Source organism: Danio rerio, chromosome 23 (genome assembly GCF_052040795.2).
Source record: "Danio rerio strain M-AB ecotype USA chromosome 23, GRCz13ab, whole genome shotgun sequence".
In the NCBI taxonomy this organism is placed as follows: Eukaryota; Metazoa; Chordata; class Actinopteri; order Cypriniformes; family Danionidae; genus Danio; species Danio rerio.
The window spans coordinates 632,934-654,292 of record NC_141043.1 but is presented as its reverse complement, the minus strand read 5'-3'; the positions used below and the strand labels follow the sequence as shown (position 1 = coordinate 654,292).

Here is a 21,359-nt window from a genome sequence, read left to right as displayed (position 1 = left end):
ATCAGGTATGGCAACCAAAATCCAACTTCTGATAGACGTCATAGTGGTAACGTCCACACAACGTCAAGATGAACATCATTAGACGTTGATATTTGGTTGATTTTGGGTTGTAAAAAGTGACCAAAATTAAACGTTGAGCCAACATCTTAAACCAGCTTCATATTGACATCAAATACTGACATTTATTCATCAGGCAACCAAAATCCAACATCTGATAGACGTCATAGTGGTAACGTCCACACAACGTCAAGCTGTAACATCATCAGATGTTGATACTTGGTTGATTTTAGGTTGTGTTGGAAAGTGACCATAATCTAACGTCGAGTCAACATCTTAAACCATATTGACGTCATATTGACATCACAAACTGACATTAATTTGTCAGGTATGGCAACTAAAATGTAATGTCTGATAGACGTCATAGTGGTAATGTTCACACAACGTCAAGATGAACATCATTAGATGTTGATATTTGGTTGATTTTAGGTTGTAGAAAGTGACCAAAATCCAACATCGAGCCAACGTCTTAAAACAACGACAAATTGACGTCAAATACTGACATTTATTCATCAGGCAACCAAAATCCAATGTCTGGCAGAGGTCATACTGGTAACGTCCACACAACCTAAAGCTGTAGCATCATTAGATGTTGATATTTGGGTGATTTTAGTTTGGATGCTGGGTTTTGAAGAAGGCCTGATATTGGGTTCTGACGTCATCATGATTTTAATTTCCAAACAAAATGCAACGTCCCCACAACGTTGTTGTTTATACTATTTATTTTTTCCTATTTATATTGAAATTGTCAATGCATCAAAGTCTTCCCTCTGTAGTTATTAAGATATGTTATTATTTACTTTCCCTTTCTTTTCATTTTTATACAATTCCATATGTATTTCTGTATTAGCTGTTATTGAATTTGCTCAGTTGAGTTACTATCCTTATTGTTGCCATCATCCCTTTCTCTAATTCCCGCACGCTTATTGCTGAACAGCAGAAATAAAGATACTGAAAGCCAAACAAAAGTAAAGTTGAATGATTATTTCAGAAAGCATTTAATCATATGAGTAGAGAACAGGAGAGGGGCTTTAAACAACAGAAGCAACAGTAAATGAACATTAAATCAGGCAGAAATAAACAAAAAAAAAGCTTATTTTAGATATTTCAAGAAGCGGTCATTTCAGGTACTGTGGGGGGGAAGGGGGTAAAAACTTTACAAATTGAGAGTTATTGCATGTGCTGAACATTCAGAGAATCAACTTTCTGAATCACTGCTGAAGTCAAACGCAGAGGTCAGGAGTTTTAGGGCAGAATCCACAACAATACATCATAATAATGATCATCTTAAAGGGTCAGTTCACCCAAAACGTTTCTAATTTGAAGAATTCTGGAAACCTGTAACCATTGACTTCCATAGTATTCGTTTTTCCTACAATGGAAGTCAGTTGTTACCGGCAGTCTTTAAAATATATTCTGTTGTGTTCAACAGATGAAAGAAACTCATAAAGGTTTATAATCACTTGAGAGAGAGTAAATAACCAGTACATTTATATGTTGTTGGGTGAACCGTCACTATAACTTTATGTATTGTGGGTGGATTTTCTTAAAGATGGTTTTGTATTTGTAAACATGACATTATTTGATCAGTTCCTGTAAAGTGTAAATAAGTGTGAACAAATATCTAGAATAAACCAGCAGTGCTGACAGGCGTATGTCTCCCCTGACAATAACATTCACATTAATGAAACGTATACTCGAATCTTTCGGGTCGGGACACTGCTGGGCCACGCCAGACAACTAGCGCAGATCAAACAAAAAAGGGCTCACATCAGGTTCTGTCTAGACCAGGGGTGCCCAAACTCAGTCGTGGAGGGCCGGTGTCCTGCAAATTTTAGTTCCAACTCCAATGAAACACAACTGAACCAGCTAATCAAGCTCTTTCTAGATATACTAGAAAAGTCCAGGCAGGCGTGATGAAGCAAGTTGAAGCAAAACTGCGCAGGACACTGGCTCTCCAGCACCGAGTTTGGACACTCCTGGTCTAAACAAACAATGTACACGTGAACACACTAAATGAGCGAAAGCTTTCTGAAACAAAGCTGTGTGTTCTGAACTTCTACAACAGGACGTGCGGTTCCGCTCCAGCAGGGGGCAGTGTAGTCTGTTTTCTCATTAACAAAAGGAAACCAGAATTTCCAGCGGACATTTAAATGTAAACAAAGCAGCGTTCAGCACCATTATAACAGTAATCGTCACTCACCAGCGAAGGATTCCAGCCTGATCTTACGAGGAAACGTAACTATTTTACGTTTTGTTAGTTTAGTGGCTGATTCGTACGAGTTCAGTCGTACAGAAATGTACGATTTTAAAAAGTAGGCATGGCATCCAACCCCGCCACTAAACCCAACTGTCATTGGATGAGCAAATCTTACTAAATTGTATGAATGAGATTGTACGATTTTATACGAATTAGCCACTAAATCAAAAAGTTACGAATTGCAGTGGGATAGCATTGCGGATTTACTCCAGATATGTCTGATAATCTAACAATCCATATAGTTTGCAGATATTTGGGACATGTAGTGAAATTACAGCCGACTTCTGTGTGTTTCTTCGTGACTTGAATTGTTTACGTCATTTCACTATGTCACACTATGATTCGCTACTGGATAACCAATCAGTGCTGTCTTAAGGCTGATTTATACTTTCGTGTCAAGCGCACGTGTATGCTATGGCGCGGCCTACGGGTGGACACATATAGCCTTCGCTGTGGCCGTCGACGTCGGCGTCGCTGACGCACACCTTTTAAAAAAATTTACTACATGTCGCAACGACGCATAGTCCAAGCTTTGTTATTGGTCAGCTTGGTAGTGCTGACGAGTTTGGGCGACACCGAAAGCCGCGCGAGTCGTTGGAGCGTTTGTTTACAAGTGTGGACTCCCATGAAGGAGCTCCAGATGGAAAGTTTTGTTTTGTGTTTACCTCATGGTTAAAGTTGTAGCTCATCCGCTGGTTCCTCAAAATGAGCGAGTTTGAGCCACTTGTACATTCAGGAAGCATTAAAAAAAAACTAGCAAAGAAACTTGACACAGAGGAACATTAACACCTACTTCCAACTAGCATTTCAGAAGTGTTATTGCAGAGCAACAGAAACAGCGTGCAGAAGGTGACTTTTAGGTGACTCCGATTCTCCACGCTCGGATCTCATCGGCCAGATTTAGCGTGTAGAATGATTGGTTATTCAGCAGCGAATCAAAGTGTGACGTAGTGAAGTGACGATTATCCGACATATCTGCAGGAGTGAATCCCTCCGCGGTGAGTGACGATTACTGTGAAAATGGTGCTGAACACTGTTTTATTTATGCTTTGCACATGTTCATCTGAAGTTTGGTTTCCTTAAGTTAAATAAACAGACTATCCTGCCCCCTGCTGGAGCAGAAACACACATCCTCCGCACGGGCACAAAACACACACTCTCGTTTCATTCTGCTAGTTGTTCGCCATCAGCTTGCTGTGTCCAAGTCTTAAGCGAAAGCATATCTGAAGGAATCCCTTGAAAACAAATATAATTTCTGATCTAGTGTCGTCACGATACTGACATTTTAAAACAACCACTTCTGACTAACATTCTGAAATGCTTCTGATTGGCCGTTGTGTTCACCTGCTCAACAGAAATGACTGTGATTGGCCGTGAAGGTCATCAGTTCACCACTTTTTGTGTAAACACAGATACAGGGACACTGGAGTGTTTTAAAGCTGCGTAGATCGGCTGATCTGTCAATGAGCTGACATATGAGCAATCTGCTGATGGATCGACTGATCATTGCAGCTTTAAACTGCTCCAGTTTCCCTGTATCTGTGGTAGCATTCAGAGAACAGCTGTCATTTCTGTTGAGCAGGCGAACACAACGGCCAATCAGCGCTGTTTAAGAACGCGCGCAAATGTTAGCGGGAAATGGATTTAAATGTCAGTATCAATCGATATATAAATTCAGTATCGTGACAACCCTAATCAGATCTTTTAGCTTGTTGTTAAAGTGTTTCGTGAGCAGCAGTGGAGTGTGAGCTAGGAGCAGATCTCTACCAAGTGTAAACACAGATACAGGGACACTGGAGTGTTTTAAAGCTGCATAGATCAGCTGATCTGTCAATGAGCTCACATATGAGCAATCTGCTGATGGATCAACTGATCTACGCGGCTTTAAAACACTCTGATGTCCCCGTATCTGTGTTTACACTCAGAACAGTGGTGAACTGATGACCTTCACGGCCAATCACAGTCATTTCTGTTGAGCACATGAACACAACGACCAATCAGCAGTGTTTAAGAACACGCTTAAATGTTAGCGGGAAGTGGATGTTTTTTAAATGTCATCGTGACAACCCCAATCAGATCTTTTAGCTAGTTGTTAAAGTGTTTCGTGAGCAGCAGTGGTGTGTGAGCTAGGAGCAGATCTCCAGCGTGTCCATGGGCTCCTCCGGCTCTGGCTGCTTGTGGTTTAGTCCGTTCGTTTCTCCAGTTCTGCTGTCCGAGTCCGGCTGGGGGAACGTCTCAGATGGAGCAATGCATTCTGGGCTGTCAGTCCGATCTCTGCTCGCTCCTGATGCTAAACCTGATGCTGATCCTGCTGCAGGTTCTGTCGGCTCTCCAGCATGCACTGGACTGTCCATCTGATCTTGAGGGTCTGTGCAGTCTGCGGCGCCAGCTTCACACTCGCTGATATTATTATTATTATTAGCCAGATTCTGGAGGTCTTCATCCGGTGTGTCTGCAGGCTGAACATCAGCGCTCTGTCCATTATTCAGATGCTGCTCGTCTGATTCTGTGTGTTTCTCTGGATCTTCAGCTCTGTACTCACACTCTCCGACCTCTTGTTTCTTCACATCGGTGATATCGGTGGTGGATTTGCAGTGTTTGGCGTCTGCTTCTCCATCTTTGCTCTTGTATCGTGAGTCTTCATTGGCTGCGCTCTCTCCGCTCAGCACCACAGAGTTCTGCCGCTTCTCCGACTTCTTCTTGAAGCGCTTCTGGATTTTTCTAGGACACCACACGAACTTGTCTTTGGGCTCAAAGTGCTGGAAGGCGAAGCGCACCAGCTTCCTGCGCTCCCGCTTGTCCCGCACCGCGAACAGGAAGTAGTCCAGGACGCTGCGTTTGACACTGCTGAGCGTCTTACGCACCAGAGTTTCCTCCAGGAAAAAACGCACCAGAGGAGCCTGGAAGTGCTCAAAGCCAAGCTCTCCGAGACTCTTGAGTATCCGGGTAATTCTCAGATTATTGTGCATGTTTCTGGAAGAGGAAAACCAGTTTTAGAATATTTGAAATGAACAAAACCTTTAAAGTATGTAAATATGCACGTCTGTGACTGTGATTTAGCTGTGACAGGGGTTTGATGGCACGGTTTGGAGAAAACTGGTTAAGTGTTAATAAGGGATGGGTACGGAGAACTGGTGATTTTGGACCGTAATTGGGTTGATACTGCAGCACCAGTAACTTACTGTTTGTATAACAATACTATTTGAAGGATTTTTAGCTTTGCTTTTAAACTGTATATCTTTAGCCAAATGTTTTAAGTCTCCTTCCACAAGTTTCTCACAATAGTTTGCAGGAGTTTTGGCCCATTCCTCCTGACAGAATTGCTGTAACTGAGTCAGATCTGTATGCTGTCTTGCTCGCACAAGCTTTTTCAGCTCTGCCCACACATTCTCTATAGGATTGACATCAGGGCTTTGTGATGGCCACTCCAAAACATTCCCTCTGTTGTCCTTGAAGCACATGTGAACTAATTTGGGAGTATGCTTAGGCTCATGGTCTGTCTGGAAGAGCCATTTGTGGGCAAGTTTTAATGTCCTGGCTGATGTGTTGAGATGTTGCTTCAGTATTTCTCCATGATGTTCTTTCTTCATGATGCCATCTATGCTGTGAAGTGGACCAGCCCCACAACATGATGCTGCCGCCCCCATACTGCACAGTGTGGATGGTGTTCTAGGCTTGTGCGCTTTCCCCTTTGTCCTCCAAATGTAACACTGCTCATTATGGCCAAACAGTTCAATCTCAGCTCCATCAGAGCACAGGACATGTCTCCAAACATCAGTCTTTTCCCCAGTGTCATTCAGCTAATGGTAATCTGGCTTTGTTGTTGATTCTGGCTTCTTGATTTTCCCATGTTGTCACACAAGGAAGCAGTGTGTTTGAGCTTTTCCTTCAACACTATTCTACAGTTGTGCCTCACATTAACTCAAATGTTGTCAATCAGCCAATCAGAAACCTCCAAAATCTCGACCCTAAAAGCACTCAGGGTGTAAGTGTCTCCTTATTAGGGTTACTAGGGTTTGGGGGAAGGCATTCCATGAATAAATTTATTAATAAATTAGATGTCATTTAAATAAATACCTAAGTTTGATGGACTGAAGCATGTATTACACATGACTGAAAGAGCATACTAAATATCTACAACCCTGAGCCGTACCTCTCTAGATTAGCGAATCTCTCCCTCCAGTTGTCGGCGCGCTTCACTTCTCCAGTTTCTCTGTTCAGGAGCTGAAGCCCATAGAAGCCCAGCATGAGTTCATACGAGTCTAGAAGACGACTCTTAGCTTCTTCACTCTCCCTGAACGCCTGCAGGACAACACACACACAAGACAGTCAAACAAGGAGAACACCTGGAGAACACCTGCAGTCTCTGTGTTGTAACTCACCTGGATCTCCTTCTTGGTGAGCTCTGCTGCCATGTAGTTCACTCCCGGCTCCCGCAGAGGAAACAGCCTGAATGCAGGACAGATTTAGTTTTCAAGAGCAGGAAAACATACTGAAAACACACACACTGGGTGCGTCCCAAATCACATACATGTGCACTGGTCTACGTCAGTTTGTAGAATAGTGTCAGTAGCTCATACACAGTTAAAGCACACCAATCTAAAAAGAGTAGGTGCACTTTAAATGGGAGGAGCTACTGGCGAAGGGGAGGGGTTGATTATGATGAAGGGGAGGAGCTCCACATGAAAGAAAGGAGCTACTGAACATAAAGAGGAGGGGCTGATGACGAACATGAGGAGCTGTTGATGAAGAGGAGAAGCTACACATGAAAGAGAGGAGCTAATGTAGATGAAGAGGAGGAGCACATGATGATGAAGAGGAGGAGATACTGATGATGAAGAGGAGGGGCTACATAGGAAAGGGAGGAGCTACTGATGATGAAGGGGAGGAGCGACTGATGAAAAGAAGCTGCATATGAAAGGGAGGAGCTACTGATTAAGACGAGGAGCTACATACAAAGGAGAGGAGCTACTGATGAATAGGAGATACTGATGATGAAGAGGAGGAGATACTAATGATGAAGGGGAGGAGCTGCATAGGAAGGGGAGAAGCTACTGATGAAGAGGAGGAGATACTGATGATGAAGGTTAGGTGCTACTGATGAAGAGGAGGAGCTACTGATGAAAAGGAGAAGATACTAATGATGAAGGGGAGGAGCTACATATGAAGGGGAGGGGCTACTGATGAAGAGGAGGAGATAATGATGAAAGGTAGGAGCTGATGATATAGGAGGAGCTATATATGAAAGGGAGGAGCTACTGTTGAAGAGGAGATAATTGTGATGAAGAGAAGCTGATGATGAAGAGGAGGAGCTACATATGAAGGGGAGGAGCTTCTGTTGAAGAGGAGATAATGAGGATGAAGAGAAGGAGCTGATGATAAAAAGGAGCTACATATGAAGGGGAGGAGCTACTGATGAAGAGGAGGTGCTACATATGAAAGGTAGGAGCTGATGATAAAGAGGAGGAGCTACATATGAAGAGGAGGGGCTACTGATGAAGAGGAGGAGATAATGATGATGAAGAGGAGGAGCTACATATGAAGGGGAGGGGCTACTGATAAAGAGGAGGGGATAATGATGATGAAAGGGAGGGGCTGATGATAAAGAGGAGGAGCTACATATGAAAGGGAGGAGCTACTACTGAAGAGGAGGAGCTGATGATGAAGAGGAACTACATATGAAGGTGAGGGGCTACTGATTAAGAGGAGGAGATACTGATGATGAAGGGGAGGAGCTGATGATGAAGGGGAGAAGGTATATATGAATGGGAGCTGATGATGAAGAGGAGGAGCTACATATGAAGGGGAGGAATTACTGATGAAGAGAAGGAGATACTGGTGATGAAGGGGAGGAGCTGATTATGAAGGGGAGGAGCTACTGATGAAGAGGAGGAATAATGATGATGAAGGGGAGGAGCTGATGATGAAGAGGAGGAGCTACATATGAAGGGGAGGAGTTGCTGATGAAGGGGAGGAGCTACTGATGAAGAGGAGGAAATAATGATGATGAAGGGGAGGAGCTGATGATGAAGAGGAGGAGCTACATATGAAGGGGAGGAGTTACTGATGAAGAGAAGGAGATACTGGTGATGAAGGGGAGGAGCTGATGATGAAGGGGAGGAGCTACTGATAACGAGGAGGAAATAATGATGATGAAGGGGAGGAGCTGATGATAAAAGGGAGGAGATACTGATGATGAAAGAGAAAATATTGATAAAGAGGAGGGGCTTATTATGAAGGGGGAAAGCTATAGATGAAGGGCAGGGGCTGCTGGGGGCTGATGTTGATCCATTTAATTTAGTTTAGATTGTGAAAGCAAAGTTCTCCCACATAAGTGATTATGCCGCCTCTCGGTGGTGAATGAGTTTGTACTCATGACAGTTACTATTTGGTAATTTGATCATTTATTTCACTTATTTAGCAGCCGTTATACTGCCTAGGAAAAAGTTTGAATTCCCATCCATTAAATAATGTTAGTGATCCATTTGAGGCATTACTAAACTCTACACGACACGATTGAGTGTACAAGTGCATAAGTGTGTCATTTGGGATGCAACTATTGGCAGATAACAACAAAGAAGATGGTGTTAAAGTTAAAGATGCGTTTCATACCACTGAATGTAGGAATGGACTCTCTCCAGCCTTTTGTAATCGGTCCTCCACTCTGTGTGAAACGTCTCAATCGAGACGTCTAATGACCAAAAAGAAGAAGATCAAGTTCAACTCAACTCAACTTTGGAAAGTGGAGAAGAAAGCCAGCACGTACCGTCAGGAGAAGACTTAATTTCATTTAGGTAGAACTTTAAGTTGGTCATTCTTTCTTCTGGACACTCCTCTTCATTGATATTCTGCAAAGAGATGAGAATAATCCTGTCAGCAGCACACTTCAGAACATCTCCATCTCATTCCAGGAGGAAAAAACCAAACTCTTACTGGATATCCATGTCTATAGTTCTGCATATCCTTGGCCGCTCTGAGATTCCTGGAGGAAGAGTTGGACCACTGCAAACATTGAAAGATTGATTTGTTTCAGATGCATGCTTTCATTGCCAGTGTGCCCAACTAACAAAATCCCAAACCATCATTGTTAGATGCAGTTTCAATTACTGTTATTACACTACTGTGATGGTTGTGGTAAGGGTAGACGTTATTAAAATAAAAATAATAAGTCATTTGATAAACAATGTGAATAATACTCTTTTTTACATTACTGTGAGGCTTGGGATGATGGTATACATTAATAAAATACAAATAATGATTAATTCAATAAATAATATAAATAATACTTGGTGTAATTACTGTTTTTACATTCCTATGAGGGTTAAGGTAAGGGTAGATGTAAATAAAAAAGAATTACTGAGTAATTTAATTAATAATATGATCAATACTTGGTGTAATTACTGTTTTTACATTACTATGAGGGTTAGGATAAGCGTAGACATTAATAAAATAGTAATTAATGAGTCATTTAATAAATTGTACGCACAATACTCAGTGTAATTACTGTGTTTACATTACTGTGATGGTTAGGATAAGCGTAGACATTAATGAAATATAAATTAATCAGTAATTTAATAAATAATATGCACAATACTTGGTGTAATAACTGTGTTTACATCACTATGATGGTTAGGATAAGCGTAGACATTAATAAAATAGTAATTAATGAGTAATTTAATAAATAGTACGCACAATACTTGGTGTAATAACTGTGTTTACATCACTATGATGGTTAGGATAAGTGTAGACATTAATAAAATAGTAATTAATGATTAATTTAATAAACAATATGCACAATACTCTGTGTAATTACTGTGTTTACATTACTGTGAGGATTGAGGTAAGGGTAGACTTTAGTAAAATACCAATTAATTGCTAATTTAATAAATAATATGAACAATACTCGGTATAATAACTGTTTTTTACATTACCTGACGGCTTGGGATAGGGGTAGACGTTAATAAAATACAATTAATCGATTATATAATAAGAAACAATTCGCGTTTCCCTTCAAAAACAAAACAACCCCCCATTCTGACGTCCAGTCGATGACGGGGAAATCATCAACGAGTGACGTACATCCGGTCAGCGGAGCTTACGTTAAATAACTAGCTAACATGCTATTCTATAAAACACACTAAAATAGGTAAAACAGAGCTCCAAGTGTATATAGATGATACCTTCAAAGAGGTTTATTTACACACTTCCGCCCGTGCTCATCAAGTGATGAGAGTAACGTTCCAACACGCACACATGAATAAAAACATCACAGCGCGAATTAACCGACGTCTCTCTGAGGCTAACCGCAGCGCTTCTGTGGGATCAAAGAGTCCCCGTGCAGCGCCTTACTGAAGCAGAGGCTCTTATATATGTGTGTGTATATAGAAAGAACACGTACATATGTCTAATATAGAGATGTAGATGTATAAATAGGCACATACGAAGGCGGGCCGTGTTTTCCTGCTGCGACCGCTGTGCTCCAGCTCGTCCCCGTCGCTCTCCGTGTCCCAGGTGGAGTCATACTCACACAGCAGATCGTCCTCCATCCCTGAACAGCCGAGCGATGATGGAGAATAAGCTGATCAATAACCTGATCAATAATCAACCCGCGCTGTGGAGAGCAGCATCCGCACAGAGCCATTGGAGGAGCAGATGACCGTCCGCTGCTGCAGCTCAGCGACTGCACACACACACACACACACACACATAGGCACGCGCGCGCACACACATACTCACGCACATATACGCATCCATATACATGCATACACATAAACACAAAAGTATTGATAGCGCTTGACTTTTTCCACGTTTGTTTATGTTACAGTCTTATTCCAAAATGGATTAAATAGTTTGATTTCCTCAACATTCTACACACAATCCCCCATAATGACAATGAGAAGAGTTTTTGAAATTGTTGCAAATGTATTTTAAAATAAACAGCTGATAAATCAGATGTACATCAGTGTTCACAGGCTTTGCTCAACACTCTGTTGATGCCCCTTTGGCAGTGATTACAGCCTCAAGCATTCTTGAATATGATGCACAAGCTCTGCACACCTGTCTTTGGGAATGTTTGCCCGCAGCACCTCTCAAGCTCTATCAGGTTGGATGGGAAGCGACGGTGTACAGCCATTTTCAGATCTCTCCAGAGATGCTCAATAGGATTTAGATCTGGGCTCTGGCTGGGACACTCAAGGACGTTCACCGAGTTGTTGTTGTGCCACTCGTTGATATGTTGGCGGTGTGCTTTGGGTCATTGTCCTGCTGGAAGATGATCTGTCGCCCCAGTCTGAGGTGGAGAGCACTCTTGTGCAGGTCTTCATTCAGGATGTCTCTGTACATTGCAGCATTCATCTTTCCCTCTATCCTGACTAGTCTCGGACATTATCTGGATGGCTATTCCAGAATTTAGGAGCCGTACATGAAAAGGTTAGACCTCCTTTAGTAGACTTTGCTATTCTGGGTACTACCAGAATAGTTTTGAGATCTTAAAGAGCTGGTTGGATACTAGCGAGACATATAGTTGGTTAGATAAACAAGAGCTCCATTATTTTTGTGAATTGCGAGGTCCCGGAACAGATCGCGGTAACGGATCCGGCATGTTATCCAAGGATGTAGAGGTCTCGCGCATGAAAGTGGAGAGGCGGGCGTTGGATGGCGGGGCATAGGATGGTGGACGGATGTCGCGGATGAAAGTGAAGAGGGTTGGGGAGAAGAAAGTGTACAGCGGACGGAGGAGGAGGGCGGTTGAGGAGGGGGATCGGTAAAATGAGGTGCCGGATACGGATCCGCTGTGTTCCGGCCCTGTTTAAAAGTAATATTTTATAATCAATACAGATTTTACCAGGCAGCCAGTGTAATGAGGATAAAATTAGGGTGATATTTTCTAGACCTGGAGAACTCTAGCAGCTGCATTTTGCACTAGCTAAAGTTTTTGAATAGAGGATGCTGGGCGTGTTGTGTCAAGTGTGTTCATGTCATTGTCCTGCTGAACTACTTTTATTTCTGCATGTCAAAGCGCTTCTGGATTACAGGTGAGATGAGTAATAAACAGCACACTCCATGCAGAGGCTGTGCAGCCGATTAGCCTCGGCACTGAACTGCTATTTCTGAACGTGGTAGCTATGGCAACAGCTGTAATGAAGCAGATCATAATAAGCCAGAGATAACACTCATTTATTCTAGACATCTTCGACAACACTGAGCTCTATGATTCCTCTGTGTCGTTTACTATGTCACTGTCTTATAATCCTGAAGGAATGATGAGTGGGATTCCACCAGCCTGCTTTTAAAGGGGTTTTGGCCATTTCCAGCCTGGTTTTAGCTGATCAACTCCCAGCCTGACCAGTTAAGAGCAGGCTGGAAATGGCCAAAACTCTTCTTAAAGCAGGCTGGTTGACCAGCTAAATCCAGCTAACCAACTTTAGGCCTGACTTTACTAAATATAAGCATATTTCTTTCTAACATTGCTAGTTTACACACACGCCGGCCACTTTATTAGGTACACCTGACTAGTATGAGGTCGGACCTCTTGTGTCTTTAGAACTGCCTTAATCCTTCACGGCAGAGATTCATCAAGATACTGGAAATATTCCTCCATATTGTCATGATAGCATCACACAGTTGCTGCAGATTTGTCGGCTGCACATCCATGATGGCAATCTCCCGTTCCACCACATCCCAAAGCTGCTCTATTGGATTGAGCTCTGGTGACTGTGGAGGCCATTTGAGTACAGTGAACTCATCGTCATGTTCAGCAGTCTGAGATGATTGAGCTTTATGACATGCTGCGTTATCCTGCTGGAAGTAGCCATCAAAAGATGGAGACACTGTGCTCATAAAGGGATGGACATGGTCAGCAGCAATACTCAGGTAGGCTGTGGCGTTGATGCTCAATTGGTACTAATGGACCCAAAGAAAATCTCCCCCACACCATTACACCACCACCACCAGCCTGAACCGCTGATACAAGGCAGGATGATCCATGCTTTCATGTTGTTGAGCCGAGCATCTGAATGTGTCAGCAGAAATGGAGACTCATCAGAGCAGCAACGTTTCTCCAATCTTCTATTGTCCAGTTTTGGTGAGTCTGTGTGAATTGTAGCCTCAGTTTCCTGTTCTTAGCTGACAGGAGCGGCACCCGGTGTGCTCTTCTGCTGCTGTAGCCCATCCGCCTCAAGGTTGGACGTGTTGTGTGTTCAGAGATGCTCTTCTGCAGAGCTCGGTTGTAGCGAGTGCTTATTTGAGTTACTGTCGCCTTTTTATCAGCTGAAACCAGTCTGGCCATTCTCCTCTGACCTCATCAACAAGGCATTTGCGCCCACAGAACTGCCGCTCACTGGATATCTCCTCTTTGTCGGAGCATTCTCTGTAAACCCTAGAGATGGTTGTGCGTGAAAATCCCAGTAGATCAGCAGTTTCTGAAATACTCAGAGCAGCCCGTCTGGCAGCAACAACCATGCCACGTTCAAAGTCTCTTAAATCCCCTTTCTTCCCCATTCTGATGCTCGCTCTGAACTGCAGCAGATCCTCTTGACCATGTCTACATGCCTAAATACAGTGAGCTGCTGCCATGTGATTGGCTGATTAGACAAAGCAGACTCTAAATCATCAGTCCTCATTTTGCTGGACTTGTCAGCTGCTTTTGACACTGTCAACCACCAGATCCTGCTATCTACGCTTGAGTCACTGGGCGTTGCGGGCACTGTTATACAATGGTTTAGATCTTACCTCTCTGACAGGTCATTCAGGGTGTCTTGGAGGGGAGAGGTGTCCAACCTACAGCATCTAAACACTGGGGTACCTCAAGGCTCTGTTCTTGGGCCACTTCTCTTCTCCATCTACACATCATCTCTAGGACCAGTCATCCAGAGACATGGATTCTCCTACCACTGCTATGCTGATGACACCCAGCTATACCTCTCTTTTCATCCTGATGATCCCTCGGTTCCAGCTCGTATCTCAGCCTGCCTGTTGGATATTTCACACTGGATGAAAGATCATCATCTTCAGCTGAACCTCGCAAAAACGGAAATGCTTGTAGTTTCTGCCAACCCGACTCTACACCATAACTTTTCAATCCAGATGGATGGGGCAACCATTACTGCATCCAAAATGGTGAAAAGCCTTGGAGTAACGATTGATGACCAACTAAACTTCTCTGACCACATTTCTAGAACTGCTCGATCGTGCAGATTTGCACTCTATAACATCAGAAAGATCCGACCCTTCTTATCTGAACATGCAGCTCAACTCCTTGTTCAAGCTCTTGTTCTCTCCAAACTGGATTACTGCAACTCTCTACTAGCTGGGCTTCCAGCTAACTCTATCAAGCCTCTTCAACTGCTCCAGAATGCAGCAGCACGAGTTGTCTTCAATGAACCTAAACGAGCACATGTCACTCCGCTGCTAGTCCGTTTGCACTGGCTGCCAGTTGCTGCTCGCATCAAATTCAAAACTCTGATGTTTGCCTACAAAGTGACTTCTGGCCTAGCACCTTCTTATCTGCACTCACTTCTGCAGATCTATGTGCCCTCCAGAAACTTGCGTTCTGTGAATGAACGTCGCCTCGTGGTTCCATCCCAAAGAGGGAAAAAATCACTTTCGCGAACGCTCACGCTCAATCTGCCCAGTTGGTGGAATGAACTCCCTAACTGCATCAGAACAGCAGAGTCACTCGCTATTTTCAAGAAACGACTAAAAACTCAACTATTTAGTCTCCACTTCACTTCCTAAGCTGCAATTGCCTCTTTGAATATCACACTAATTGTACAAAAAAAAAAAAAAAAAAAAAAACTACTAACACTTCCCTTCTTAGACTTTACAGACCTGAAACTTGCCTTTAGTACTTATTCATTGTTGCTCTTAGTTGTGTAAATTGCTTCCTTGTCCTCATTTGTAAGTCGCTTTGGATAAAAGCGTCTGCTAAATGACTAAATGTAAATGTAAATGTGTTAACAAGCAGTTGGAAAGGTGTACCTAATAAAGTGGCCGGTGAGTGTATATTTGTTGGGAAGATGTAACATTTTTATTACTCTTTACTACTCTTACCTATCTAGGGTTAATGCTGACAACTGATGATCACCAGTACAAATGACTGTCCCTCTTAATCCCAACAGGGAAAACCTTTGTTGGGAAAATCTGCTGACTTTATAATCAATAAATGAATTATAACGGAGGTCAATGGGGCAAAAACAGCCCCAACATCACCAACGAGGAGTCAGTCTGAACAGTGTATTGTTGAATTTTTGAACATTTCCAAAGCATTTCCCCCAAAAGGGTTAAATCGCGCGATTTGCGCATAACAGGAAGAAAAGTGAAGAGGCTCCGCTAATCTGATCTCCTCCAGCATCTCTGCCTAATGTAATGTAATGAAGGAGACGGCAGCGACATGAACACGACGCACTGTGCGCATCCCCGGGAATGCCTCTGACAGTCGCGACAGTCTTTACCCCAGCTGAGTGTGTGTGAAGAAGATGAAGAAGCAGAATGTGCGCACTCTGTCCCTCATCCTCTGCATCTTCTCCTATCTGCTGGTGGGCGCCGCGGTGTTCGTGGCGCTGGAGTCCGACACCGAGAGCGCCCGAAAGCGGATGCTGGAGCACAAGCGCGCGGAGCTGCGGAGGAAATACCGCTTTACCGACGGAGACTACCAGGAGCTGGAGCGCGTGCTGCGGCAGGCGGAGCCACACCGCGCCGGCACACAGTGGAGGTTCGCCGGATCCTTTTACTTCGCCATCACCGTCATCACCACCATAGGTGCGGTCCAGGGTTTCACATTCACACAAACAGACATTACATTAAACAGTAAAGCAGGGCTTCACAAAGCGAATGCAGATTAATAATAGTAACAATGTGCCACTGTAATGAGTTATGAGATGATATTGTGTGTGAAATCGCACGCGTTCAAAACAACATTAGCTCGATTTTACTGACTGTCAGCAGAGTTGAGCTGTGATAGTCATCATTGGCTGATCATATATGATTTAGCTGTTTAGAGTTTAACAACAATATTTTTCTGACATTATATTAGGAAGGTGAAAGTGCGTAAAACTAACTTCACCTCAATGTCTTTTATTTATAGCCCTAATAAATCTACTTGCTCAAAGCATCTCATCATCACATTCTTATTAAGTTAAAGTCTCATTGATTTTACTCTTTTGTCCTTGTCACAGTAGATTTAGCTCAAATGAATACATGCAGTTATAAAATGCCAAAGCAAACTCCAACCTATATATATATATATATATATATATATATATATATATATATATATATATACATTTGAAGTCAGAGTTATTAGCCCTGAATTATTAGACCGCTTGTTTATTTTTTCCCCAATTTCTGTTTAACAGAGAAAAGATTTTTCAACTCATTTCTAAACATATAGTGTTAATAACTCATCTCTAATAACTGTTTTTTTTTTCTCTTTGCCATGAAGACAGTAAACAATATTTTACTAGATATTTTTCAAGACACTTCTACTCAGCTTAAAGTGACATTTGAAGGCTTCACTAGGTTAATTAGGGTAACTAGGTTATTGTAATTAGGCAAGTTATTGTGTAATGATGGTTTGTTCTGTAGACTATCGAGAACAATTTTTAGCTTAAAGGGGCTAATAATTTTGTCACTAAAATGGTGTTTAAAAAAATTAAAACTGCTTTTATTCTAGCCAAAATAAAACAAAAAATACTTTTTTGAGAAGAAAAAATATTATCAGACATACTGTGAAAATTTCCTTGCTCTTTTAAACATCATTTGAGAAATATTTTTTAAAAAGAAGAAAAAAAATTTGAAGGGGGCGAATAATTCTGACTTCAACTGTATGTGTATATATATATATATATATATATATATATATATATATATATATATATATATATATATATATATATAATTTTATAATTATATAATTATATTTATTCATTTAAAATCTCTGGATTAATCAATGCAATTATGATTTGGAAAACTACATAAACTCTAAATAAATGTTAATTGTATTATTTCATTTAATTATACATTACATTTTTCACTAACATTTACAATTCATAAATTCTATTAAAAAAGTCCACAGTTAAATGGAATAATACAGTTAACATTCAGTTATCTATTAAAATTTACCATTTTAAATGTGTCAGCTGATTTACAAATCAAAATGTAAACATACAGCTGAAGTCAAAATTATTCACCCCCCTTTGATTTTTTTTCTTTACTTCTTCAAATATTTCCCAAATGATGATGAACAGAGCAAGGAAATGTTCACAGTCTGTCTGATAATATTTTTTCTTCTGGAGAAAGTCTGATTTGTTTTATTTCAGGTAGAATAAAATCAGTTTTTAATTTTTAAAACACCATTTTAAGATCAATATTATTAGCCACCTTAAGCTATTAATTTTTTTCGATAGTCTACAGAACAAACCATCATTATACAATAACCTTACCTGCCAAGTTAACCTACTTAACCTAGTTAAGCCCTTAAATGTCACTTTAAGCTGTATAGAAGTGTCTTGAAGAATATCTAGTCTAATATTATTTACTGTCATCATGACAAAGAGAAAATAAATCAGTTATTAGAGATGAGTTATTAACACTGTTATGATTAGAAATGTGCTGAAGAAATCTGCTCTCTGTTAAACAGAAATTGAGGAAAAAAACTCAGACTTCAACTGTACTTTTCATTAACATGTGTTCATTGTAAACGAACCGCGCAGCCTTGGCCAGTGGTCACAAACTCAGTTCCTGGAGGGCCGCAGCTCTGCATAGTTTAGCTCCGACCAGCTCCAACTCACACTTAGCAAATAGCTTAATAGTCTAGTAGTGTTAGGGTGCGTTCACATCTGTAGTTCTGTCGTCTTTTTCACACCACACTGCTGGCTTTGGTCTGGACCAGATGAAAAGAACCAAAATGCAGTCATGTGACAGTCCACATCCCTCATTGGCCAGATGTTGTTGAACATAGTTCCAAAACTGCTTTTCAATTGGTCAGAATTCACATGCGGGAAAATGCCAATGAACTCCCGCAAGTAAACAAACCGGCAGACACGTCACTTTTACTATGGATGTACGACTGCGCTGGCTGAATGTATCCCTGCTCATACTATATAGGGTGTATACATCACTTTAGACAGACTATACATTTGGAGAATGAAGCGCGGCCGCGGCTGTTTTAATGCATCACACGTGCAATCGAAACCTTGATCATCAGTTAGCAGCATTAACGTTAATACAGCATTTTTTGCCGTGTGTTCAACCTAAAAATGAGCAGTCTGTGATGTAACTGTGCCTTGGCAACACTGTCCTGCAGGGTACGGGCACGCGGCCCCAGGCACAGATGCAGGGAAGCTGTTCTGCATGCTGTACGCCGGTCTGGGCATCCCGCTGACCCTGGTGATGTTCCAGAGTCTGGGCGAGCGCATGAACACCGGCGTGCGGTTCCTCCTCAGCCGCATGAAGAGAGCTCTGGGCCTGCAGCGCACCGAGATCTCCACGCAGAACATGGTGCTGGTGGGTGTGCTGTCCTGCCTGGGCACGCTCTGTGTGGGCGCCGCTGCATTCTCACACTTCGAGAGCTGGACGTTCTTCCATGCCTACTACTACTGCTTCATCACGCTCACCACCATCGGCTTCGGGGACTTCGTGGCGCTCCAGAAGAAGGAGGACCTGCAGGAGAACCAGCCGTACGTGCTGTTCAGCTTCATCTATATCCTGCTGGGGCTGACGGTGATCGGGGCCTTCCTCAATCTGGTGGTTCTGCGCTTCCTGACGCTAAACACTGAGGACGAGAAGCGGGACGCAGCGGAGCGGGCATCGCAGCGGGCATCACTGCGGGCATCCTCACTGCGCAAGGCTCCAGCTTTCAGACGGGACAGCCAGACACACAGCCGCACAAACCTGCTGTCCCCGCGGCCCACACCGCACCTGCGCTGGTTCTGCAGCCGCGTACACCTGGATCACACCTCCGCATGCAGAAACACCTGTGCCGGCTGCAGCGTGAGCTCCGTGTCCTGCAGGATTCATGCGGACACTGCGTTCTCCTCCCCGCGCAGCACACTATCTGCTGGACTCAGCTTCACCACACGCAGGAAATCTCTGTAAATATAGTTTGAAGGATCACTGGTTATACTGTTGAGTTCCCTTTCCACGTGTGTGTGTGTGTGTGTGTGTGTGTTTCTCAGTATTGAAGTGGTCATAGTGTGTAAACTCAGAGCACAGTGAAGAGCACAACACATCATTATTTACAATCCTATTAGCCAACATAATGACAGAGAAACTCCAGGATGGTGTGATCAAGACTTTCAGAAGGAGGAAAACTATAGTGTGAGACTGATAACGGCAGCCGGAAGAGAGAATCACGTCAGAGCAGTCCACCACTCAGTGTGCTGACTGAGCACCATTTAAATGGGTAAAGTCTAAAAGAGATACAGCTGCAGATCAGCACATCTATATAGCACAGTTTTTGTGACACTGTACAACAATAATGCATATTTTGACATTACTGTGAGGGTTGGATGTTAATAAAATACGATTTAATAGGTAATTTAATAAATAATAAGAATAATACTGCGTATAATTGCTGTTTTCACATTGCTGTGAGGGTCGGGATTACGGTTAGGGTAGATGTTAATAGAATATAAATAATGGAAAATGTAATAAATGTTACCTTTTTAACTCCCTCTGACAACCTTCCAAGATGAAAGTGAAGACCTGGGGCGGGGGTTGTAGTTTCACGGAGAAAAGTGAACAGCAGGGGAGGGGTGGTTGAGGTTTGCGTGAACAAAAGTGAAGACCTGGGGCGGGGGTTGTAGTGTCACGGACAAAAGTGAACAGCAGGGGAGGGGTGGTTGAGGTTTGCGTGAACGAAAGTGAAGACCTGGGGCGGGGGTTGTTGTGTCACGGACAAAAGTGAACAGCAGGGGAGGGGGTGGTTGAGGTTTGCGTGAACAAAAGTGAAGACCTGGGGCGGGGGTTGTAGTGTCACGGACAAAGGTGAACAGCAGAGGAGGGGGTGGTTGAGGTTTGCGTGAACGAAAGTGAAGACCTGGGGCGGGGGTTGTAGTGTCACGGACAAAAGTGAACAGCAGGGGAGGGGTGGTTGAGGTTTGCGTGAACGAAAGTGAAGACCTGGGGCGGGGGTTGTTGTGTCACGGACAAAAGTGAACAGCAGGGGAGGGGGTGGTTGGGGTTTACGTGAACGAAAGTGAAGACCTGGGGCGGGGGTTGTAGTGTCACGGACAAAAGTGAACAGCAGGGGAGGGGGTGGTTGAGGTTGGGGCGGGGGTTGTAGTGTCACGAAGAAAAGTGAACAGCAGGGGAGGGGGTGGTTGAGGTTTGCGTGAACGAAAGTGAAGACCTGGGGCGGGGGTTGTAGTGTCACGGACAAAAGTGAACAGCAGGGGAGGGGTGGTTGAGGTTTGCGTGAACGAAAGTGAAGACCTGGGGCGGGGGTTGTAGTGTCACGGACAAAAGTGAACAGCAGGGGAGGGGGTGGTTGGGGTTTACGTGAACGAAAGTGAAGACCTGGGGCGGGGGTTGTAGTGTCACGGACAAAAGTGAACAGCAGGGGAGGGGGTGGTTGAGGTTGGGGCGGGGGTTGTAGTGTCACGAAGAAAAGTGAACAGCAGGGGAGGGGGTGGTTGAGGTTTGCGTGAACGAAAGTGAAGACCTGGGGCGGGGGTTGTAGTGTCACGGACAAAAGTGAACAGCAGGGGAGGGGTGGTTGAGGTTTGCGTGAACGAAAGTGAAGACCTGGGGCGGGGGTTGTAGTGTCACGGACAAAAGTGAACAGCAGGGAAGGGGGTGGTTGGGGTTTGCGTGAACGAAAGTGAAGACCTGGGGCGGGGGTTGTAGTGTCACGGACAAAAGTGAACAGCAGGGAAGGGGGTGGTTGAGGTTTGAGTGAACGAAAGTGAAGACCTGGGGCGGGGGTTGCAGTGTCACGGACAAAGGTGAACAGCAGGGGAGGGGGTGGTTGGGGTTTGCGTGAACGAAAGTGAAGACCTGGGGCGGGTATAGTAGCTCCTCCTTTTTGAAAATCAGCCAATAG

General features: G+C 43.3%; 2 protein-coding genes across 30 annotated transcripts; one reads left to right on the top strand and one right to left on the bottom strand.

Annotated features, from left to right (window-relative positions):
- Window positions 1-1,026: 1,026 nt before the first annotated feature.
- ogfr (opioid growth factor receptor) lies at window positions 1,027-11,018 on the bottom strand. 29 transcript variants are annotated; one of them, XR_015522609.1, is made up of 9 exons: window positions 10,759-11,017; window positions 9,251-9,319; window positions 9,084-9,165; window positions 8,930-9,008; window positions 6,700-6,766; window positions 6,471-6,619; window positions 3,878-5,290; window positions 3,447-3,740; window positions 1,040-2,139 (listed from the first exon to the last, which is right to left on the bottom strand). XR_015522609.1 is itself a non-coding variant. In NM_001311349.1 (7 exon segments), coding segments are annotated over 7 exon segments (1,398 nt in total). In that variant the 5' UTR covers window positions 10,864-11,018; the 3' UTR covers window positions 1,027-4,443.
- A 4,590-nt stretch (window positions 11,019-15,608) lies between these two features.
- On the top strand, window positions 15,609-19,874 carry kcnk15 (potassium channel, subfamily K, member 15). Its single transcript, NM_001111231.2, is given in 2 exon segments — window positions 15,609-16,075; window positions 18,621-19,874. Coding segments are annotated over 2 exon segments (1,074 nt in total). The 5' UTR covers window positions 15,609-15,792; the 3' UTR covers window positions 19,412-19,874.
- The last annotated feature ends 1,485 nt before the right edge of the window (window positions 19,875-21,359 follow it).

Bases quoted from the DNA above. Each gene is read 5' to 3' on its own strand.
- ogfr (XM_087305138.1), bottom strand. From the start codon at position 9,277: ATGCAGAACTATAGACATGGATATCCA. The intron at 9,166-9,250 runs GTAAGAGTTTGG...ATCTCTTTGCAG, and splicing joins ACTATAGACATGGATATCCA to AATATCAATGAAGAGGAGTG. The intron at 6,767-8,929 runs GTATGAAACGCA...TCCTGCATTCAG, and splicing joins GTCCATTCCTACATTCAGTG to GCTGTTTCCTCTGCGGGAGC.